Source organism: Tursiops truncatus, chromosome 13 (genome assembly GCF_011762595.2).
Source record: "Tursiops truncatus isolate mTurTru1 chromosome 13, mTurTru1.mat.Y, whole genome shotgun sequence".
In the NCBI taxonomy this organism is placed as follows: domain Eukaryota; kingdom Metazoa; phylum Chordata; class Mammalia; order Artiodactyla; family Delphinidae; genus Tursiops; species Tursiops truncatus.
In genome coordinates, this window is record NC_047046.1 from 41,335,688 (window position 1) to 41,356,449 (window position 20,762).

A 20,762-nucleotide genomic window follows, 5' to 3' on the forward strand; every position below is an offset into this window, starting at 1 on the left:
AGTAAGCAATTTTGAAACTACTTAATGTGTATTCTAGACTCGGGAAATGAGTAAATATGTTGAGGATGATGGAAGATAGGTGTCTCACTGCTAGAGAGGATAGTAATAAATATGGAAAGAAAAAAGATTGGAATGTATCTCAAATGTTGGATTGAATTAGAGGTATCAGTAGAAACATGTGGTTCTTATTAGAGAGAGAAAAATACATATATGTGTATATATTTGTATATATGTGCATTTTATAAGTTATATTATACATGTATTATATTAAACACACATATACATTTCCTAAAGTCTGTCTGCTGATATGGTTTATAATCAACGATATACCTCTATCAATGAGTATACACAGTGGCCATATCTTGATTTCTAAATACCTTTGTCCTCTTAAAGGAACCAGGGTTTCTTGGACAAAAGATTCATTAGGACTATAACATGATGAGCCTGGAGCATCTGTTTGCAGCAGAAACTGAGTCAGTCCTCAAATAATGATGGAGACATTAAACTGACCCAGAATACCATTCAAAGGGACTCCTACTGGCCAAATCTCAGGCAATCTGGGCATCAAAATAATGATAGTAATGAATTATGACCCACTGAATAAAATACAAATCCAAAAGCCCATGGTGATACGAATACAAAAATAAATGAATGAATAAGAAAGGAAACTGTGGCAGAAGGCCAACTAATAAATACAAAAATTATACAGCTAAAATGGAGATTTCATGAGAGAAAATATTTACTTAGTGTCAAAGCATCTTCCCACAAATTACTTATTATTTACAAAGGGAAAAGAGCAACATTTTAACACTGGAGAAATTTGGTGGACACCACCTAAAACAAGTATTCAGTGTTAACCCCATCAACACTGGTATAGTATAGTCAACATCAGGTCTTTCCTGATCTGATGTACTGAGAAGGGCACAGCACCACTTAGGTGGCATTCCTGCCATGGAAGTATGTAACCTGAATTTAATCATGAGGAAACATCAAGCAAACCCAATTACAGATGGGCATTTTATAAAGTGCTGGCAGGTACTCCTCAAAAAATGAGAGACCATTCCAGGTGAAAGGAAACAAAAGAGACATGACAATTAAAAAATTAGAAAGAAGAAGAAAGAAAATGAAACAAACAAGCAAAAAACCTCTAAAGGACATTATTGGGACAACTGTTGAAATTTAAATATTGGTTGTGGATTAGATAACAGTACTCTATGTGTTAAATGTGAACTTTCCTCACTTTGATAAGTGTGCCACAGCCATGTAAGAGACTGTATTTGTTCTTAGGAAATACACCGAATATATTTCGAAGGGTGTGAAGTCTTCAACCTTCTCTCAAATGACTAAGAAAAAAAACTAGTGAAGAGGCAATGACAGATCAAGTAGGGTAAAATGTAAAAAACTGGTGAATCAGATAAGTGGTAGATGGGAGTTCTATATACTGTTTTTGCAATTTGTCTCTAAGTTTGGAAATGTATCAAAAAAAAGTTACCAAAACCCACAAAAATATGTATATAGCAATGCTTATATAAGCGTCACAGATTTTCAAACTTATACTCCAAAAAAAACAATAATGGGTTTTCTGAAAGAGAGGAGAGTCTATGGCCTAATAAACGTACTCACTGCAATCCCTTTTTGAAGAGCCACAGTGCACTTCAATAATGAAGCCTATTTAACTGGATTTAATCCAACAGTTCCATAATAATCTGTTCAGGAAACCTGCTTAAAATGGAACACCTATTAAAATCTTACAAAAATATCAATATTCTGTGGGAAACAGCTGGAGAACCACTTGTCTAATAAATACATTTCCTATACATGGTTAGTTGAAGAAAGATTTGTGCTAGGAAAATAAGATAGAGTAAGAGATCTACAAACACACACACACACACACACACACACAGACACACACACACACACACTGGAGCAGTGTCAGTATCATCAGTAAGAGAAAAATGACAGGAGTCTAAAAAGAGATATCTATCTAAAATGTCCCACCCAGCCTCATATAGTATGTTCTTGCAGGATATATTTTTAAAGAGGGTAGAAACTTGGCAAACTGAGTTTTACTTTTATCCAACCATTAACTTGAACACATCATGCTTCCTGTCATTTTAAATCTGATTCTTCCCGCGAAATGTATAGCAGAATAGCTTCTGTGCCTTAGCGAGCACCTTCTGTGGGCCAGGCACTGTGCAAGACTCAGAGAATACAATGATGAATAAGACAGAGCTCCTGCCATCCAGGAGCTTCCAGTCTAATGAGGGAGATGGAAAGTTAACACATGCAGTGAACACGGTGGTATTCAAGAATAAGCATTGGGCTTTATAGGAACACAAAAAAGGCACCAAACTCAGCAGAGAGCGACCAATCAGTGAAAGTTCTCTTGAGATGATGTTTAAACTAAAATAAGTTCGTGCACACTAAACTTCTGTGAAAACTTATTCGGAAGGTATTTTTAAACTTTATTTTAGCCACCCGATGTTAGGCTCTGTATCTACGTGGTATCACGGTAGTTAAAAAAAAAAAAAGGAAATGAAAACATATCCATTAGCTATTAAAATCTGGGTACAATTCAAAATCTAAGGATGACTGTGACAATGAGTTTGCCGTAAACCATCATCTTGGAATTCTTTCTAAAGCACTTCTAGACTTACCTAGGTACTCAAGTAGAAGAATGTAACAGCTGGAAGAGGGGGTAAAAAAAAAAAAGGAACAAACGGAAAAAATCAGAAATAGAACAGTATGAGAAGACAAGAAGTGGCAAGTGTTGTTTACCTGTCAGCTGAAAAACAAGAAACAAACGGAAAAATCAGAAATAGAGAAGACGTACGAGAAGATGAGAAGTGGTAGGTGTGTTTACCTGTCAGCTGACATCGATTAATCTTGTGTTCTGTGATGTCGCTCAGTGACTCAAACACCTGGAAGCAGCTGTCACAGCTGTGCACGCCTTCGTCTTCCAGCTCCTCACCATCTTCTGGCCTCTTCTTACAGTCCCCTGCCTCTCCATCTTCAGTCTTGTCTTCAAGTTCACAGTTGGGGTCTGAAAAAAAAAATCAAGACTGTAAGTATGGTGTTTAAAGACAGGTTCTTTTAAAGTAGCGCTTCATCTTGCTACCCAAACCAGAAACACCTTTTTCCTTGAAGCTGCACTAGGAGGGCTTTATTGTAGATTTTATTACAGAAGCATCAAAAGTGGGACTTCCCTAAAATTTGTCAGTTCGTGATGACTGGAGTTTTTCCTTTTGTCCTCCAACATGTAGCCCTTTTCTCAGCTCCTCTTTCAAATAATTTGCCACACTTAAGGTTAACTTTGACATTTTTTTACAGCCTTTGTTTGCTTACAAGAGAGAGAGGAATCACTTTTAAAATTAAACAGTCTCCAATGCAAAGGGAAAAACCACTGTGCTTGAGAATGAATTCCTTTTCTGCTAAGTATACTCTTTCACAGGAAATTACCAGAATTAGCCAGAAGTCTAGAGTAAGCTAAGCTAATTACCATAGGCACAAAATTGACCTTTACTTATAGACTGGTCAAAACACACAGTTACCCCATTATTTGTTAGACAGCAATAGCAAAATAAGTTCTACCACATAGCATAACATTCTTGCAAGCACCAATTCAAGTGTAAATGTACTGGTATGTCTCTTGTTTTCAAAATCATCAAAAAAATAAAACAAAATATACAAAGAGCAACTGCAAATTATAATCAAGTCAACAACTTGAACCGGCATTATCAGTTTCGAAAAGCTAAATAGAGGGAAAACTAAAAATAGTGCCATTGTAACCCTAAGAATGATACACAAATAGCATTCATAAGAGAGCAAAACACGTGCAATATTTTCACTTAGAGCTCAATAAATACGTTGTGATTTTCTTTATGCTGTCTTTTGCCTCATTTTAGCGAAGTATCCCCAAGCATTCTAGTGTCACTGCTCCTCTTTGCAGGAAAGCACAGAGGGAGAGAAGACGCCTCTTTAGGGAAAATTAGGATAATACAATCTGTGACTTAACTTAACGGGACATTCATTTCTAATAGCAAGAAGTCCTCCAAAGTCAGAAATAAATTATGTCTCAAAATAGAGTTTTCAATGAACAGTTACAAAAGAACTGTGTCCAGATACCTAAGAAATATGTAATGTGTTATCTGTAGTCAATTTGTTTAGATATGGGAGGATAAATATTTGCAATGTTACGATACAGAATTCACAGGATCAAACTAGCCCAGACTTCTTAGAAAAGTCAGTCAGGGCCGCCATACCACTGTCCGCTGTCGGAAAGTGCTTCCTGCTACCTTGCATGTCACGTGCTTCTACGAACCTATTTCTACAAGTCACGGTGCTCCCCTTTGGCTGGAAGTTATTCCAAAGCCTTTCTACACATCTGCAATAAACTTAACTATATCACCACCCTTCAAATGATTCACATATACCAAAATCAACTTACATGTCAACACATATAATAATCTCTTGGGTTTGTAAAACAAAAGCAGAATTCCCAAATCAAAGAGCAAGTAGTTTTGTTTGTTTGTTTATTTTCAAAAAAACCTAAAAAACGTGTTTAAGTAAATCGGTAATTTGAGTTGATTTGCCGTCTGGAAAATTAACTCAACACTCGACGCAGTACCCATTTCAACCTACTGGCGTTTAGACTGCTCATCCCTGGGGGAGTAATCACAGGATCTTTTTCGTTTGTCTTGTACTTTGCCCAGCACAGCATGGTGTCCAGGTGAGTGTTTAGTAAATATTATTTAATGATGACAAGAAGGGAGGGGAGGGAGTAAAAAACGAGTATACTAAAAAGTCCTTTACTGGTATTTCTTCTGTAAACAGGAACAGACCAGTCATCTCCAAATTCAAAAGCACCTACATGCCTACATTTTCCAAAACTGACACTGTATAATCCATCACATTTGCCTTTGCTGGTTTCAAATGTTTCATCTAGAGCTACAGACACAAGAAACAGGTAATGGTTCAAAGAGCTCCAACAAGCTAAAACCAAGTGGTAAAATACTGCCAAATTAGAGTAATTCAGGAAAACAAATAACTGTCCCAATTATGGTGAACTGGCTGGCACCCCGTTAACACCATTAAACACTTGGTGGAAGGCAGCAGGCGTACACTGAACACTCAGTTGTTTAGCATGATTTTCCAGTTTCTCATAAAACTGACAGCACTCAGAGAAATGTGGCTGCTAGGTCTGAATTTTAATACGATTATTTAAATGCTATGCATCGAGTTTGCAGGCCTGTTTGTTTTTAAATAAGCAGACACTCTGAATCTTTTAAGTAGTATGCAGCGAAAATGATAAGAACTTGCCTCCCTTATTATTCAAGGATATGGACACTTTACACGGATCCACATCAAAAACGTCAAACAAACAGGGAAGCCTGCATGATGCTCTAGCTCTTAACAACTGAAGAATGACCCCAGTCCATGCTCCTGACACTGTGGCTAGTTATTAAAATGAGGGTCATTTTAAGACTAATAAAAAATGGTTTTGCTTCCACTTCTGCATTTACAGATAGAATCCTTCAGGGGTTGAAGCCAGTCAAGCTTATTCACTTCTGCTGCAACTTCAGGACGCAAGCTCCAGCCAACTGGCGAATTGTTTTTTAGGTCACCACTTAAGAGGGACCCTCTGGGGGGTGGGTGCGATTATAGCCTATGATGCTTTGGTGTAGCACAATGAGTCCTGGAAACTCAGACTCTCTCCCTGAGAGTATATTTTTTTTTTTTTTGGCCAACCTCCACATCCAGGAGGAATTCTTTCTTGCCCATTCGAAAGATGGGTTTAGGGCTTTCCTGGTGGCGCAGTGGTTAAGAATCCGCCTGCCAAGGCAGGGGACACGGGTTCGAGCCCTGGTCCAGGAAGACCCCACATAACACGGAGCAACTAAGCCCGTGCTCCACAACTACTGAGCCCACGTGCCACAACTACTGAAGCTTGCATGCCTAGAGCCCGTGCGACGCAGTAAGAGAAGCCACAGCAATGAGAAGCCCGCGCACCGCAACGAAGAGCAGCCCCCGCTCGCCGCAGCTAGAGAAAGCCCGCGCGCAGCAACGAAGACCCAACGCAGCCAAAAAAAAAAAAAAAGCAAAACAGAAAAAACAAAACAAAAGATGCATTCATTTGCGTTAGGAGTTTCCATTCCTAATGGCAGCTGAGGTAGGAAGATTCTAGAAAGCTGACACTGTCAACCATTTCTTTCCCACAGGCGGCTACACTTCAATAATTGCACATGGCCTTAGTTATGTAGTTTTTATAGAGCCCTTTGAGAGTCAGTCATAAGAAATAACTGTACTGCTCTGCTAGCCATTCAGACCTCTGACTTCAGCCCAAGGAGTTATAAATACAGGGTCCGTCCCTGTAAGCACTGCTCCAACCCGAACACCACTGCAGGACGGACAGCTGTTATTCCAACTCTACTGTTGTACTACAAACCCACCCAAAGGGCAATATTTTAAGATATCCGCACACCCCCCTGCACTGCCATCACAAACCCCAACATAGCCACAGGCACCACTCTGTCCTCTGCCCTAGAGAAGGCCACCCAAATTCGTTTCCTCCATCACAGATGACCTCTGCCCAACCAGCCTGCAGGCTCATCCCTTCAGAAGGGTCCCTGTGATGCACTGGACTGAGAGTGTTCAGACTCGGATAAAAGACACAACTGTTACTGTAAAAATAAATGGCAGCTCTCTGTTTCCGATTTTGTTAACGTTACTTGCAAATGGAAATTTAAAAGAAGTGTAATTTTTCCCCTTATTATGTTCCCTGGTGGGTGGTTCCTTCCTTCTTCTCATCCTCCTCTTCCTAAGCGTTGTTATTGCTACAACTTGGTTTAATAAAATTACAAATTTGGGGAAAATGAAAAACTGCACTGGCTTAAAAGCGTTGGAGGCCATAAACCCATGGACTTCAATTAATTTCAAGTGTGGGATCAGTTTAAGGCCAACCAGCAGAAATTCTGTTCTGTCCATGTAAAAATGAGGTTTCACCACATTTACTTTTTATAACCTATATAAAAGTCAAGTAAAAGTAATGAATATCTAAACCCCATCTCAGTGGACTGGCAAAGGCTATCTGTATTCTTGAAACTCATCCTACATATTTCTCTCTGTGCAACAAGGATTCCATGCCTGATCAAAGTTAAAATGTCAAACCACTGAGAAAACAGCCCAATTTCCAATCCATTTCACTGCCTAGAAATGGACCTCCTTCCAAGCCACTTTTGCATGGAAAAGCACTGGCAAAAGAAAGAAAAACTAAGAGATCATGTGGTTATAATTATTACCAGGCAAGGAATATTTCTGCAGCTCAGTGGTAAAGTAAAACTCTGTTGCTCTCTGCTCCCAGTACTGTCCATCGCAAAACAACTGCCTCATTAAATCTCTGCAGTAAGATTAATATGCCGTAGCTGCACTACATTTATAACCTGGTACTCTATAAAAAGCACATTTAATGGTAAGAGCCAGAGCCTAGATACAAAGTATTACTATAAAAACTTCTGGCAGTGAGTATGCAGTCCAGGCCCTCTGTCCTTCTTGCTGGAGATATAAATGAGGCTTTTCCTGGTTGCCTCTAAGCATGAGGCTCTACCTTACAAACCAGTACATTTTTATAAGAGTGGCAGAAACACAGGGTTCTGGGGATGATGTAAATATGAACGCAAGAAGACTATTTAACAACTGAGATTGGCAAGAGATGAATGAACCCAAAATACTCAAACACAAACTTAAAACTGGACCATTTCCTTATAGTTTGTTCTCTGGTCATAGCCAGCTTTTCACCAAATTAAACAACCATGGCATGAATTACTCAATCTTAAAGCAACCCACATAGTGCCAGTAAGTTCAAACATAACAGCTAAAATATGCATACTGCCTTAAAAAAAGAACATGTGATGACCATGACCTCCTGGAACTTAATTGCCTAAAACTATAAAAAAAAAAAAAATAGATGTTCAAGAAAAAGTGGCCTCAACACTACATTACTAGTGGACTGGTAAAAATATGTTTTCGTTATTTTGGAAAGCTGCCTAAGTTTTTTCGTCCAAGGATATCTTCTGAAAATAAAAAAAGCACTATAACCCAGGTCTTATTTTGAGGAACCCTATGGTGAATAAGTAAACAAATAATTTAAACAAATGCATTCCACACTCAAATTTCCCCAAATCACTACAAATGATGCACCTCAGGTTAACAATAATCTTGTGCAAATAATAATTAATTGTCTGATGTTGTTGGGTTTTTTTAACATCTTTATTGGAGTATAATTGCTTTACAATGGTGTGTTAGTTTCTGCTTTATAACAAAGTGAACCAGCTATACATATACATATATCCCCATATCTCCTCCCTCTTGCGTTTCCCTCCCACCCTCCCTATCTCACCCCTCTAGGTGGTCACAAAGCACTGAGCTGATCTCCCTGTGCTATGCGGCTGCTTCCCACTAGCTATCAATTTTACGTTTGGTAGTGTATATATGTCCATGCCACTCTTTCACTCGTCCCAGCTTACTCTTCCCCCTCGCCATGTCCTCAAGTCCATTCTCTATAAAAAGAAACGAAATTGAGTTATTCGTAGTGAGGTGGATGGACCTAGAGACTGTCAAACAAAGTGAAGTCAGAAAGAGAAAAACAAATACCGCATGCTAACACATATATATGGAATCTAAAAAAAAAAAAAAAAAAAATGGTTCTGAAGAACCTAGGGGCAGCACAGGGAATAAAGACGCAGACCTAGAGAATGATGATGTTTTTAAAGCTCACATGTGGTCACAACAACTGGCCTTCTAGGGTTTACTGACATCTTTAGAAGTCCCACACCTAAAAAGAAAACCAGATACTACTATTTAGAGCAAACCATGTCTGAAAGCACTCCTCCCCTCCAAGCATGTTCAAATCCCATGAACTGGCGTATCTTGATAACTTTCTAAGAACAGAGGAAAAGTGACCTTCGGTTTACCAAGAGTTAACAAGGAGCCTCCCTCCTTTTCAAAAACCAAAGGGTGGGATCATTATTTTGTGCTTTCTGGGCTCTACATGTGCATTCTCACTGGAAATCCCATAAGATGAAAACAGATTTAGGGAAAATAAATCGTCCACTGTTTATAAAATCTCGAGCAGGCTCTAATGAGGGAATGCGCCATCTGGCCCACACCCACCTGCTACTCTGCTACCTCACTTTTTTCTACTCTTAAGAAAAGGTAAACAAACAAAAGGAAACAAAAACAAAAGCAATCAGTGAAGTGGCCAAGGATGAGCATTCCTGGAACTTTGGCTTCAGGACAGGGACAGCCCTCCCAGGCTGAGACCTGGCTGATGACAACAGGTCCAAAGAGCTCAAGTGGCCAAGGATAAAAACGTGCTCTTTTTACTTTTCCTGCAATGTTTATCTTCTAACCACTCTATTCTGTGAAAGTTATTAAATTGTTTTACAGAAAAAAAGGAAAAAAAACAAAACAAAAAAAACAAAAAACCTTTTCATGTACTGTTCTCTCCTTTGTCTCTAAAATCTTCTCAGACAAAAAGAATTATCTCTATGTTAAACAAAATCACACAGTTGAAGTTTAGAATTTCTGTGGTTTTGCTTGATTGTTCTACAGGTCTATCATGATCCTTGAAGACCAAAGAGAAATATCACAGGTGCACTACTATGAAGGAGCACATGCCAAACATGAATTTATTTCCATTCTTCTTTCTACAATGAAATTCCTTGTAGGAGGATGCTGAGTGGGAGGCAATTAGCCTTGGGAGAGGTTAAGACACACACACACAAATACACAAAACAAAAAAATATACATGCACGTTTGGGAACCAAATAAAACGTTTCTTGGCTTCCAATCAGAATCTTACTCAAATTTCTTTCCTCTTCTTCATCCTTCTTTATCTTTAACATGAAATGTAGAAGAAAAGCCATCTTAGCTCTCCAACTTTCATACAGAGTATTTATAAACAGGTCCCTGCCTTAGTCATGTAACCTTCGAGTGACTGTGGTTGCCTTGTCACACCTTCAGTAAACAAACATTTTCTGAGCACCCACACAGTAATAGGCATTTGGCTAAGGCCCTTGAGATGCAAAGTCTAAGACCTGGTCCTTGTCCCAAGGAGCTTGCAATCTGCTGCAGAGCTTCCCAACCAGCGGGTCAAAAGCGGGTTCTGGTGTTCAAGGATATTGATCCTTTCCGCCCTCGAAGTGGCCACGTACAGCTTGAGATAACTGGAAACTGCAGGCCAGTTGCCTCTCCACTTATCCAAGTGTTTCCTTCAAAACATCATTTTTCTGCGTGTGCCATGACATGAGAAGGGCTGGCAAGCACTGGGGAAGGGGGAGAGAGAGATGAGTAAACCAATGACTGCAGAAGGAGGGATAACTGCTCAGACGGAGGAGCCCACAGACTTTTAAAAGCCCACAGGCTTTTTTTTCTTAATATAATTTTTAAAATTTTTATTTATTTTTGGCTGCGTTGGGTCTTTGTTGCTGTGCACGGGCTTTCTCTAGTTGCGGCGAGCAGGGACTACTCTTCGTTGCAATGCATGGGCTTCTCACTGTGGTGGCTTCTCTTGTTGTAGAGCATGGGTTCTAGGCACACGGGCTTCAGTAGTTGTATCACGCAGGTTCAGCAGTTGTGGCACGCAGGCTCTAGAGCACAGGCTCAGTAGTTGTGGCACATGGGCTTAGTTGCTCCGCAGCACGTGGGATCTTCCTGGACCAGGGCTTGAACCCGTGTCCCCTGCCTTGGCGGGCGGATTCTTAACCACTGTGCCACCAGGGAAGCCCAGCCCACAGGCTTTTAAAATCAGATGGTGCAGAGCAGGAAAATGTTACACAAAGAGTAGCAAAATTGGGCTAAGTTTTAAAGAATGGGTAGCACTGAGGGCAAACAGAAGATGGCTCTCCAAAAAGAGGAAACATATGTAAAGGAAGAGATGCAAAACATGATGCTTTCCAGGAAGTGCAAGCTCTTCTGTGCTACTCAAATGAAGGGCTCTGGATAGAGAGGAAAGAAAGGGGAGCAGTGGCAGGGACAAGGCTAGAAAATTGGGCAGATCACGAAGGAACTACTGTGAACTAAATGTTCAAATGTTAACCTTGGCGCTATGAGAAATCATTGAAGGATTTTAAGGAGAGCGACTGATCACATTTACATTTTAGAGAGATGCCCCACTGGTGATTAAGAAGACGATTTGGAAAGAGACCAGACCTGGAAGCAGGGAGACCAGTATGGAGGGTCTGACATAAGGCAGGGAAGAAGTCCAAGAGAGCAAGCTAGATCAATAGCAGAAAGGAGGTCATGGGAGGCATCCCAGAAACAGGATTCGGAGGACTTAGGACTGACTGTGACCCTAAGAACATGGGGAGCTGTCTCAGTGACAGCCAGGCATCAGGCATGGTGGAGCCAGTCCCAGAGATGAACCTGCTATCTTGGCTTTAAAATAGATGTATCAACCAAGGCTAATTAATGACTTGCTTTCTTCACTATCTTCACACCCAGATTTTGCCTTTTATCCACAATCCCAATAGAGCCAAAGGTGGAGACAGACTGGACAGAAATATCACAATCACACCAGCTAACTTTTTCATCTAGTGCGAGAGATTTGCAAAGGCCCCGGTGACACTTCCTGGGACTTAAGAGGTTTTTGGTGAGATTCCCTTTACTTTCATCTTATTTCAAACACACACAAAGCCAACGGAACATAAATGCAAAATTTGACTAAGAACAAAAACAGGTACTGATTCTAATAACTTTCTTTTATTCCATCTTTTAGGAAAAAAAAATTAACCCTTAGTTTAAGCTAACATGATTCCACATGTAGTTCATGATCCTTTTTGAAAGACAAGGTAATAACACTAGACCACTACTGTCAATAATATAAAGCCAAATGAAAACATTAGAACATTCACATTAAAAGGCTTAGCCTTCATGTGGAAGAAAATAGTGTGAGAAACCACAAAAAATGATAACAAGTCAACAGGGCAAATATGAGATGGAAACACTAAAGTGGGGACACAAACTCAAAATTATCTAACCTAATAGAAAAAGAAAAAAATTACCCTGCAAAGGTTTGGTTTTGTTCTTCCCCTAGATGAAGGGTTTCCAGTGAACTCTCCAATGTCTTTTTATTGTTGTTTTTGTTTTGTTTGGTAAGCCTTCTTGACATACACCTTTCTTCTCACCAGATTTGAGACTCCTGATTCTTCCAGTTACCCTGATACCTTCATGCTCAACATCACTGGCTCACTGAGAAGGGGCTGTTGATAACATCTGAGTATAGTCCCTAACTCCCTACAAAAACAAACAAACAAACAAAACCAACTTCTACATCCTTATGCTCAATGTTAAACCAAGCCTCATGGACCCTTTCTTCCATTTTATATCAGAAAAAATATTACATAAAAATATTTTTAATATCCAGATATACAGGTCTAATTTGCTACAGCCAAGTGATTTTAAAACTGCTAAAAATCCACTCTGAAGGAAAACAAATTATTTTTAAAAAAGATTTATGCATAGTTTTTAGCACATAATGACCAGGTACCTTGAAAAAATGCTTCTTAGGGCAACTACAACAATAAAGGAAACACGTTTTGAAAGTAGGATTCAGGCATTTGGATATCTGGGGAAAAGTCTAGTTATTTCTTCTTTAAATGTAACCAATAAGCCTCAGGTATAGTAGCACAGCGAGGAAGCATTACTCCATCCCAGTCAAAGAAAATCTGGGAAGAAAAGTTTTATATTCCAGGCGTCATACCTTCTGATACTTCTACCAACTGTTCTTATGACTTCAGCTATTTTAGATAACACCAATCCAATTGTAACAATATTTCTTAATTGGACACAAAGTTACCTATGTCAACAATTACTGAAACACTAGCTTAGGGAGAAAGTTTTGCTTTGAACAAGAAATATCCGTTTGCTGCAATGTAACCATGCTCATCTTTGAATTTTGAGATGATAAACTCCAATCTCATTCACAAAAATCATTCAAATATTACCACTCCATTCTCTTTATTAGTGACTTTGTTTTTGCTTTTGTTTTAATTTGGGAAGCTCCTCTTCTTAATTGCAATGATATATCGGAAAGACGGGACAACTGGTTTTGCCTAAAGGTTGTGAATTAAACACAAGATCTGGATGGAGCACTCTTATCCCACTAAACGGAATCATATAGCTCAGGAACATGAAACATTTTGCTTATTTTTTTCCTTTTTCCCCTTCCAAAGCTCCAACTGGTTCTCAAACAAACTGGGGACCAAACTGTCACTAAAATAAAGTGGAAAATAATTTTAAAACAACATTTTTTTAAAGATTTTTTTTCTTTCCTTACGAGCTGGCACACAAGTAAGTGTACAGCCCACATTTCTAAGAAACGATCCCATTCAGGAAGATAAGAAAGTAGTTTCTAAACAACTTATTTGGTAACATGATGGCTCAGCGAAAAAGAAAGAAGGAAAGAGAAAAATCCTATAAAATAAGGTACATGTTTGTATAATGAGAGATCAGAACAAAAAGTGAGGCTGTGATTTATGACTTATGAGCTGTTACAAAATACAAGAAAATTTATGTACAATTGGAAAAAATTCATTTTGTTCTCCTTTAGTTGGGCCAATAAATTTTAAAATATAGGCAACCCTAAATGTCTAAGGTTCCTTCAGCCTGATCAACAAAACAAGAAAGGCCGCACAACCAAAAATAAACTATAAAAATAGATCATTATTGATTTAGTATCATTTCTGAAACACTTTCCTTAAGGAATTTGAAACAAAGGGAATAAAAGAGCATCAGTTTTTAACTTTTTAACTGCACTTTTCATTTCCTAGAACACAAGAACTGCTTATGTTTCCATGAGTTTAATGTTTTGCTTTAGTTCTAATGCAATATCTCCAAGAAACAGATTTTAATAAGGCACCTTTTCCTACAGAATGACAACCTTGCCAAATGTGCATTCCATCTGCATGTATCTGCAGACAAGTAATAAAGACACCAGGGCCATTAGCATAATCAATACACAATTTACAGAGCTACCCAGATAGAACTGAAAGTGAACGTGTATGCCATTATCTTAGTAACTATAAATTAATAGTCGTTTGTGGAAATATATTCCCACTTACATTGTTTCAATCCTGACTTGTCAAGATAATGAGCATAGATATAGATATAAATAGTATATATTACACATAAATGTTTTAAATGATGATTTATTATCAGATAATCCCCAAATATGCATAAAGTAAAATCAACTAAATCAATCACACATAGGGCAGAATGGCTGATAAGTAACCGTATTTAACCATTTTGGTTTTTTACCATGTGCTTTAATAAGTACGAAATATATACATAAATATACACATATATATAACATTCGGAAACATAATTTTCACTGGAGAAGGAACATGTTCTCAGATGGTGAGCCAGGAGATCTCACTCTATTTTCTTAAAAGAATAATAAGGACACTAATCTGGTCAATTCTACTACTTGCTGCTTGCAATTTTAAAAAATCCAACCCTTTTGAAAGTTTGTATTTAGCCAACACTATAAAAAAAAAAAGTACGTGCCGTCTCTGAGCTCTCATCTCTAAGACATCAGAATTGGCATCACTTCTTCAGGGATGGTGACGGGTCGTGCCCGATTCCCTCCATAGATGGCATCGATGTCCCACCAGTCCTCGGGACAGCCCACATCCAACACGTGTGTCTATCTTGTCACAACAACAAAGCAAATTTGCATGGAAAAGTGGCATATTTCAAATGAAAGAAAGCAGACATTGCTTTAGGATGGTAACCTGCCAGTGGGAAATGTGAATTGTTTTTTCCCCCTAGCTTCTCCACACAGTGTATTTAAAACACCCAACGTGACATCACCAGGAACTATTCAGCCCAAAGTCAGCTGCATTGCTCCAATGTTCCAGGCACAGTCATCGGTCACTTCTCCTATCACTCAAACTGGTGGAGGGCTCGACCTAAGCAAATCTCCTGACCTTTCAGTGACAGCAACCAGAACACCTTTGAAAGTCCACTCAACCTCTATAAGTATTTCTGCTGAGAGCTCACCAGCAATGGGAAAACACTCCTGGGTCCCTCACTCCAGCACCGCACCCCACCCCGAACTTCTCTAAAACACCTCCCAGATCAGCTTTCTGAGGCGCACGATTCTTTTATCTGAAGCCAAAGCCTTTAATCACACAATTAGGGATTTGTCAGGTTTCCACTGCTTTCAATTCTCTCTCAGGTGTAACTGACTAATATCATTTTTTTCTTCTTGTAGAAGTAACTTTTGGGGGTTGGGGGTGGAACAGCAGAGGGAACTGAGATCAAAATGCTTAAAGCAAAAGGAACACAAGAGGGGAGAATGTGGTGGCCAGAGGATTAATTACTTCCACCTCTTGATTGGGCTTAAGATTGGCCTTGGCTTCTTCTATTAGAAAATTCTGAGACTCAAGCCTGCCTGTTTTCAAGTCAGGAAATCTACATTCTTTTTCTGCTTCTGCCGTGCTAATGGGATGAGATACAGCTGTGTCTGTGCCTCAGTTTCCTCATCTATAAAACTGAGACAATGATAACTGACAAGATTCACTTAAGATCAAATGAAATAGATACACAGTGTCTTCAGAAACATGAAAGAGGTGCCCCAAAACAAAGTATTTGCCATAAAGATTGAACCCACCAGAGCTCCAGCTCCATTACCCCCCTTTCATTGTAGAGAATGGTTACTACAAGTTGAATATAAAAACTTACACCATTCCTCTTAGGCCTTCTCCAGGAGGGAGAATAGTTTCTGTTCTACACAGAGACAAGGCAGCAACAGACTGCGCCATGCACACCTCAGGACTTTGCAGAAGAGGGAAAGATGAAGAGGAAGAACTGTGTCTGCTTCCTCAGCTTCCCCGTGGACTTCACCCATAATCAAAAGCTGGTACTACTTACAAACTTTCTAAGAGGCTGTTAAGATACCTGTTGGGCATCTTACATGTGTTACCTAATACAACAGCCCTGTGAAATAGATTCTTACCATTTTATTGGTAAGAAAACTGAGGCTTAGTAGGTTTCATAACATGCAGGATTCAAAACCAGGTCATTAGGCATGGTATCCCTCAGGCCAACTCATTGGGACACACTGATAGGGGACAAAAGCCTGAGACGTTGACAGCTAACACTAGACTAAGGAAGGTGACTCTCACAGGGCAGGAGGTCTAGGATTCTGGCTTCTGTTGAGAGGCTGAGAGGGATGGGGAAAGTCGCTTTACCTTCTACAGCCTAGAATGTGTACAGCTGTGAGAGGCAATTCCCAGAATCAGAAATCAAGAGACTGAGACTCTTCCCTATTCTATCACAAAGTCCTGGTGACTTGGGATGGGGCACAGAAGCTCTTCCGGTCTTGGAGACGTCAGGGTAGATGGGTGCTCCAGCATCCTTGCCCCGCTCGGGCCACTGCACTTCCCTGGCCTCTCGCCTCTTCTCCAACAAGACATCCAGCCCCAGCCGGGGTCGACCTGTTAGGAAACTGAAAGGCCACCCCAGCCCTTTCTAAAGAGTCTTCTAGGATATCTATTTCAAATTATCTCAAAGTGGAATTTCCTTTGTCACTTACTATCATTTAAGGATATTCCACTCATTAAAAGTGGCCTCGCACAACCCTCTTGACTCTCTCCACCCTGATTTTCAATTACTATTTCTCTCACTTCGTTTGGCATTAAAGTTGAAGGAAAAAGTATAAATGGATATTTGAAAGTCATCTGATTGAATGTATTAAGGTTTTAGGCTTTGTCCGTATAGAAGGACAACTTTATGACGGTTATAATTTAGTTAAAATAAAAAGACATGGTAGTGTCTGCCCAGAGTATCAGACAAATGAGTACTGAGGTCAACCAGTGGGCAACGGCACAGGCTGGGTTTCTAAAGCCCGAAGGAACAGTCCGAGCCCAGCAATCTGGGAGTGGGGACTGGGTGATTTCATGAACTAAACACAGAGAGGACTGGTGACTAAATGAGCAACGGAAGGCAAGGGGAAATAAAAATGAAGCAAACTGAACAGTTAGGACTTACTGCAGAAGAGAATGAAGAAGAAATGAAGAGCAGAGAAAATTAGACAATCTGCCCCCAGATAAGGTTTCACATAAAATTAAAGCAGCGGCTAGACACAGCCAGGCGCGACTGGTAGGTAACAGCCAGCCAGCAAGACACATTCCATCTTTACACCCTCTACTCGTACCACTTGTAGACAACACAGAATCCCTCTCTGAAGCCTAGAAGAAAATGCTTCTCGATCAATTTCCTGATGGGTATGGTGATGTAGAAAATCATCCCCTTGTTTGGCTAATTCCTTTATAAACTCAAGACCAGATTTACCTTTTTTTTTTAACCTTTTTAATTTAAGGATTATTAATCAATCTACTATGATTAAACCTTCATAATGATACGTGAATTATTTGTCTCTACCTCCTCTCCCAAGAACGATTAGCCTACCTTTGCAAATTAGCATTTAGTGATGGCCCTTTTGCAAAGAACCACACAGACCTGACTTACCAAGAAGATGGCAGAGGCTCTAAAATTAATTAGCTCCACTTTATGTTTCCATTACCTTTTAATTGGAATTTCTGCAGGATTTTTTCCTTCAGAACTCTCTCTACATTGGCAAAGCAAAGTGGAGCTTGGAATCAAGGGCTGCTTTGGCCAGTGGGAAGGGACTGGTCATGGTGGACTGAACCCAGCGAAGACGTCCACAAGGGACCCATCCAAGGCAGGCCTCTGAAAGCTGTGTCCAGCCACACGGGTACCTAGAAATCCACAGAAAAGACTTGCAGCCCATGGGATGAAGGGTTTCCCCACAAAAGGGAGAAGACCTTTGAGAGTGAGAGTAAGAAACATTTACTAGGTATTTCTTATCTGACAGAGACTATTCTAAGCGCTTACATGAATTAACTCTGAATTCTCACAACAACCCTATGAATTAGGTACTGTTATTACCCTCACTTACAGATACAGAAACTGTAGTTCCAGGTGATTTCATAATTTGCCCAAGGTCCACAGACTGAAATTTCAACCCAGGGAGTCTGACTTAACACCCACGCTCTTAACCACCATACTTTACTGACCCATTTACTTAATGTTTGCTAAGCACCTATTATATTTCCACACATATGCTTGGGTGCTGGACCTAGAAGGGTGAAGGGGGGCAGACAAGGCTCTGAAGCCAGTGTAATGAGAAGACAGAACTAAAAGAATGATCAGAAAAAAGAAAAAACCTTTCTATGTCAGACACAAACTCTATTAGTTAGAGGGAAAGCCTGACAAAACTGAAAATTAAAACATTTAAACTTCTGTATGGCAGAGGAAAAAAAATTACCACCCACAAAGTCAAAAGGAAAACTGGGGGAAATATTTGCAACATGTAAGTCAGAAAAAGGACTAATTTTCTTATTAACATGAGCTGCTCTTTCAAACCAAAAGATAAAAGAGTCAAGGAAATAAAAAGGCAATTCTTAGAAAAATAAATACAAATGGTTGTGTAAACATATGAAAAGATGCTCATAATTACAGAAATGCTAATTAAAATGTCAATGAAATACCATTTTGTTTATTTCACAAGCCACATCAGTAAAGATAAAGTATTTAAACACAGGCACTCTCTAATCCTGTTGCTAACAGCAGTGTGAACTGGCATTACCTCTGTGGAGGGCACATCTGCAATATCTATCAAAATGATAAATGGGTGTTCCCCTTATCCAGCAATTCCATTTTTAAAATTTACACCATATATATAATCGCACGTTAGCAAGGATGTGTGTGTGTGCTCACTGAAGCAACATTTGTAAATAGTAAAATAAATAAGTAAAAAAATAGAAATAAATGATAGCACATCATACAATGGACACAGTTGTTAGAATAAAGGGAAAGGTCTTAAGTGCTGATATGGAGGGATTTCTAGGAAATATACTTAGGGAAGACAACATAGAGAGCTCCCACTTTTGTTTGGGAATAAAAGATACCCAAGATACCCACATATATGCATTGCCATCTAAGAATGGTCCAGTTTGCTGCCGAAGACATTGCCACTATAATTCTCCTCTAAGTAACGGTGGAACACCTATTTAAAGAACAGTTGGGGCTTCCCTGGTGGCGAGGTGGTTGAGAGTCCGCCTGCCGATGCAGGGGACACGGGTTCGTGCCCTGGTCCGGGAAGATCCCACATGCCACAGAGCGGCTGGGCCCGTGAGCCATGGCCGCTGAACCTGTGCTCCGCAACGGGAGACGCCACAACAGTGAGAGGCCCACGTACCACAAAAAAAAAAAAAAAAAAAAAAAGAACAGTTGGTAGGGACAACACATCACCAATTTCCCCAGCTTTTTGAAAGTTCGCTTTCCACCACTTTGATTTTATGAAAGATCTACATTAGTACCTGCTTTCTCTAACTGAAAGAAATCCGAAGAGGATTTTCGATTTTAGAAAAGAAGGTGGAAAGCAAGAATAGCATTCGTGAGTTTGTTTTGCAGCAAGTCCAGCCATTATAGAGGCAGTGCTCACCCCCCAGCAGCAAGAGTGGCACCACCAACTCCTTCCCCAGGAACTGCACTGGGCATCGCAGCAACAAGCCACCAGAGCTTTGAACTGTGTCTGTGAGCATCTGTGCTTTATCTCGATTTATTTTGTGCATCTGTTAGCAAGATGTGTCCTAAGGTAAATGCTTCCTTGCTATACACCAGTTCCTATACGAAAGGTTTCATAGGAACGCTCTACTTTCAGATAGACTGGGGGTAGGGGGACACTATTAGCCTGTCCAGGGTATGGAGGCATCTCACTAAGACTTGGCTTAGAGAATTATGTGGACGGTGATAAGGGTTGTAGCTTCAAACATCCTGTCATAGACTGTCTTTTGGGACTTTGTGAATAATACCATCATGAATAGAGACAACAGAAAATGTTTAAAAAATGTGAGCTGAAAAGTGAAAAAAAAAAAAAGAAGAGCGTTGGTAGGTAGATTACTGTTTTTTATAATCTTTCTGCAGTTTTTCTATGTAAGTTTTCAATTAGAGAATATGCTCATGAATTGTTAATGCACTGTCATATTCTAGTATTTGCTCCTTGATGTGGAAAATGTGCTAAGAATTTGTAAAGATCATAAGCAGAAACATATTACATGATTCGTATATATTTTCCTAATTATCTATGAGGTTAAATGGAGAGGAGAGTTGTTAAATTCTCTTATGATGCCAAAAGGAGTGAGTTTATCCCATATTTAGACAGCATTATAAGAATTATAAGAAATTCAGATATTTGGAAGAATAAATAGATCTAAGTGATGAAAAACTCAAGAAATATAGTTAGGGTAGTTTACTTAGAGTGGAAAAACCAGGCCCATGTACAAACGATGGCCAGAACTTGTACACAAGCTAGTCACGTGCAAATAATAGGTACCATTTGTATGAACTGAATGTATACCATTGTTGCAAAACTAAGTACAGTTTGGAGTTAAACAACATTAAGAGGGACACAAAGGGTCATCTAAATATGTCTTCATAGACTGTTAGCTCCGTGAAACCCACGGGCAACTGGGTCTGGCTTTTTCCTTACTGTATCCTTGGCACCTGACACATAATTGGTACTCAATAAGAATTCCTGTAGCATGCATGAGCATGCTCAATGGTTTCCATTCAAAATCACATTAAGGGCTTCCCTGGTGGCGCAGTGGTTGAGAGTCCGCCTGCCGATGCAGGGGGCGCGGGTTCGTGCCCCGGTCCGGGAAGATCCCATGTGCCAC

General features: G+C 39.7%; 1 protein-coding gene across 16 annotated transcripts in view; it reads right to left on the minus strand.

Annotated features, from left to right (window-relative positions):
* The window catches only part of ZNF521 (zinc finger protein 521), a 283,746-nt gene that overhangs the window by 250,002 nt on the left and 12,982 nt on the right, over positions 1 to 20,762 (minus strand). For all 16 annotated transcript variants that reach the window (XR_012325358.1, XM_073790619.1, XM_073790629.1 and 13 more), the window contains one exon: positions 2,864 to 3,043. Coding sequence is in view for 13 of the 16 variants with exons in the window: in XM_073790619.1 (XP_073646720.1) it covers positions 2,864 to 3,043 (180 nt within the window). In the remaining 3 variants the exon portion in view is untranslated. The remainder of the gene's footprint in view (positions 1 to 2,863; positions 3,044 to 20,762) is intronic.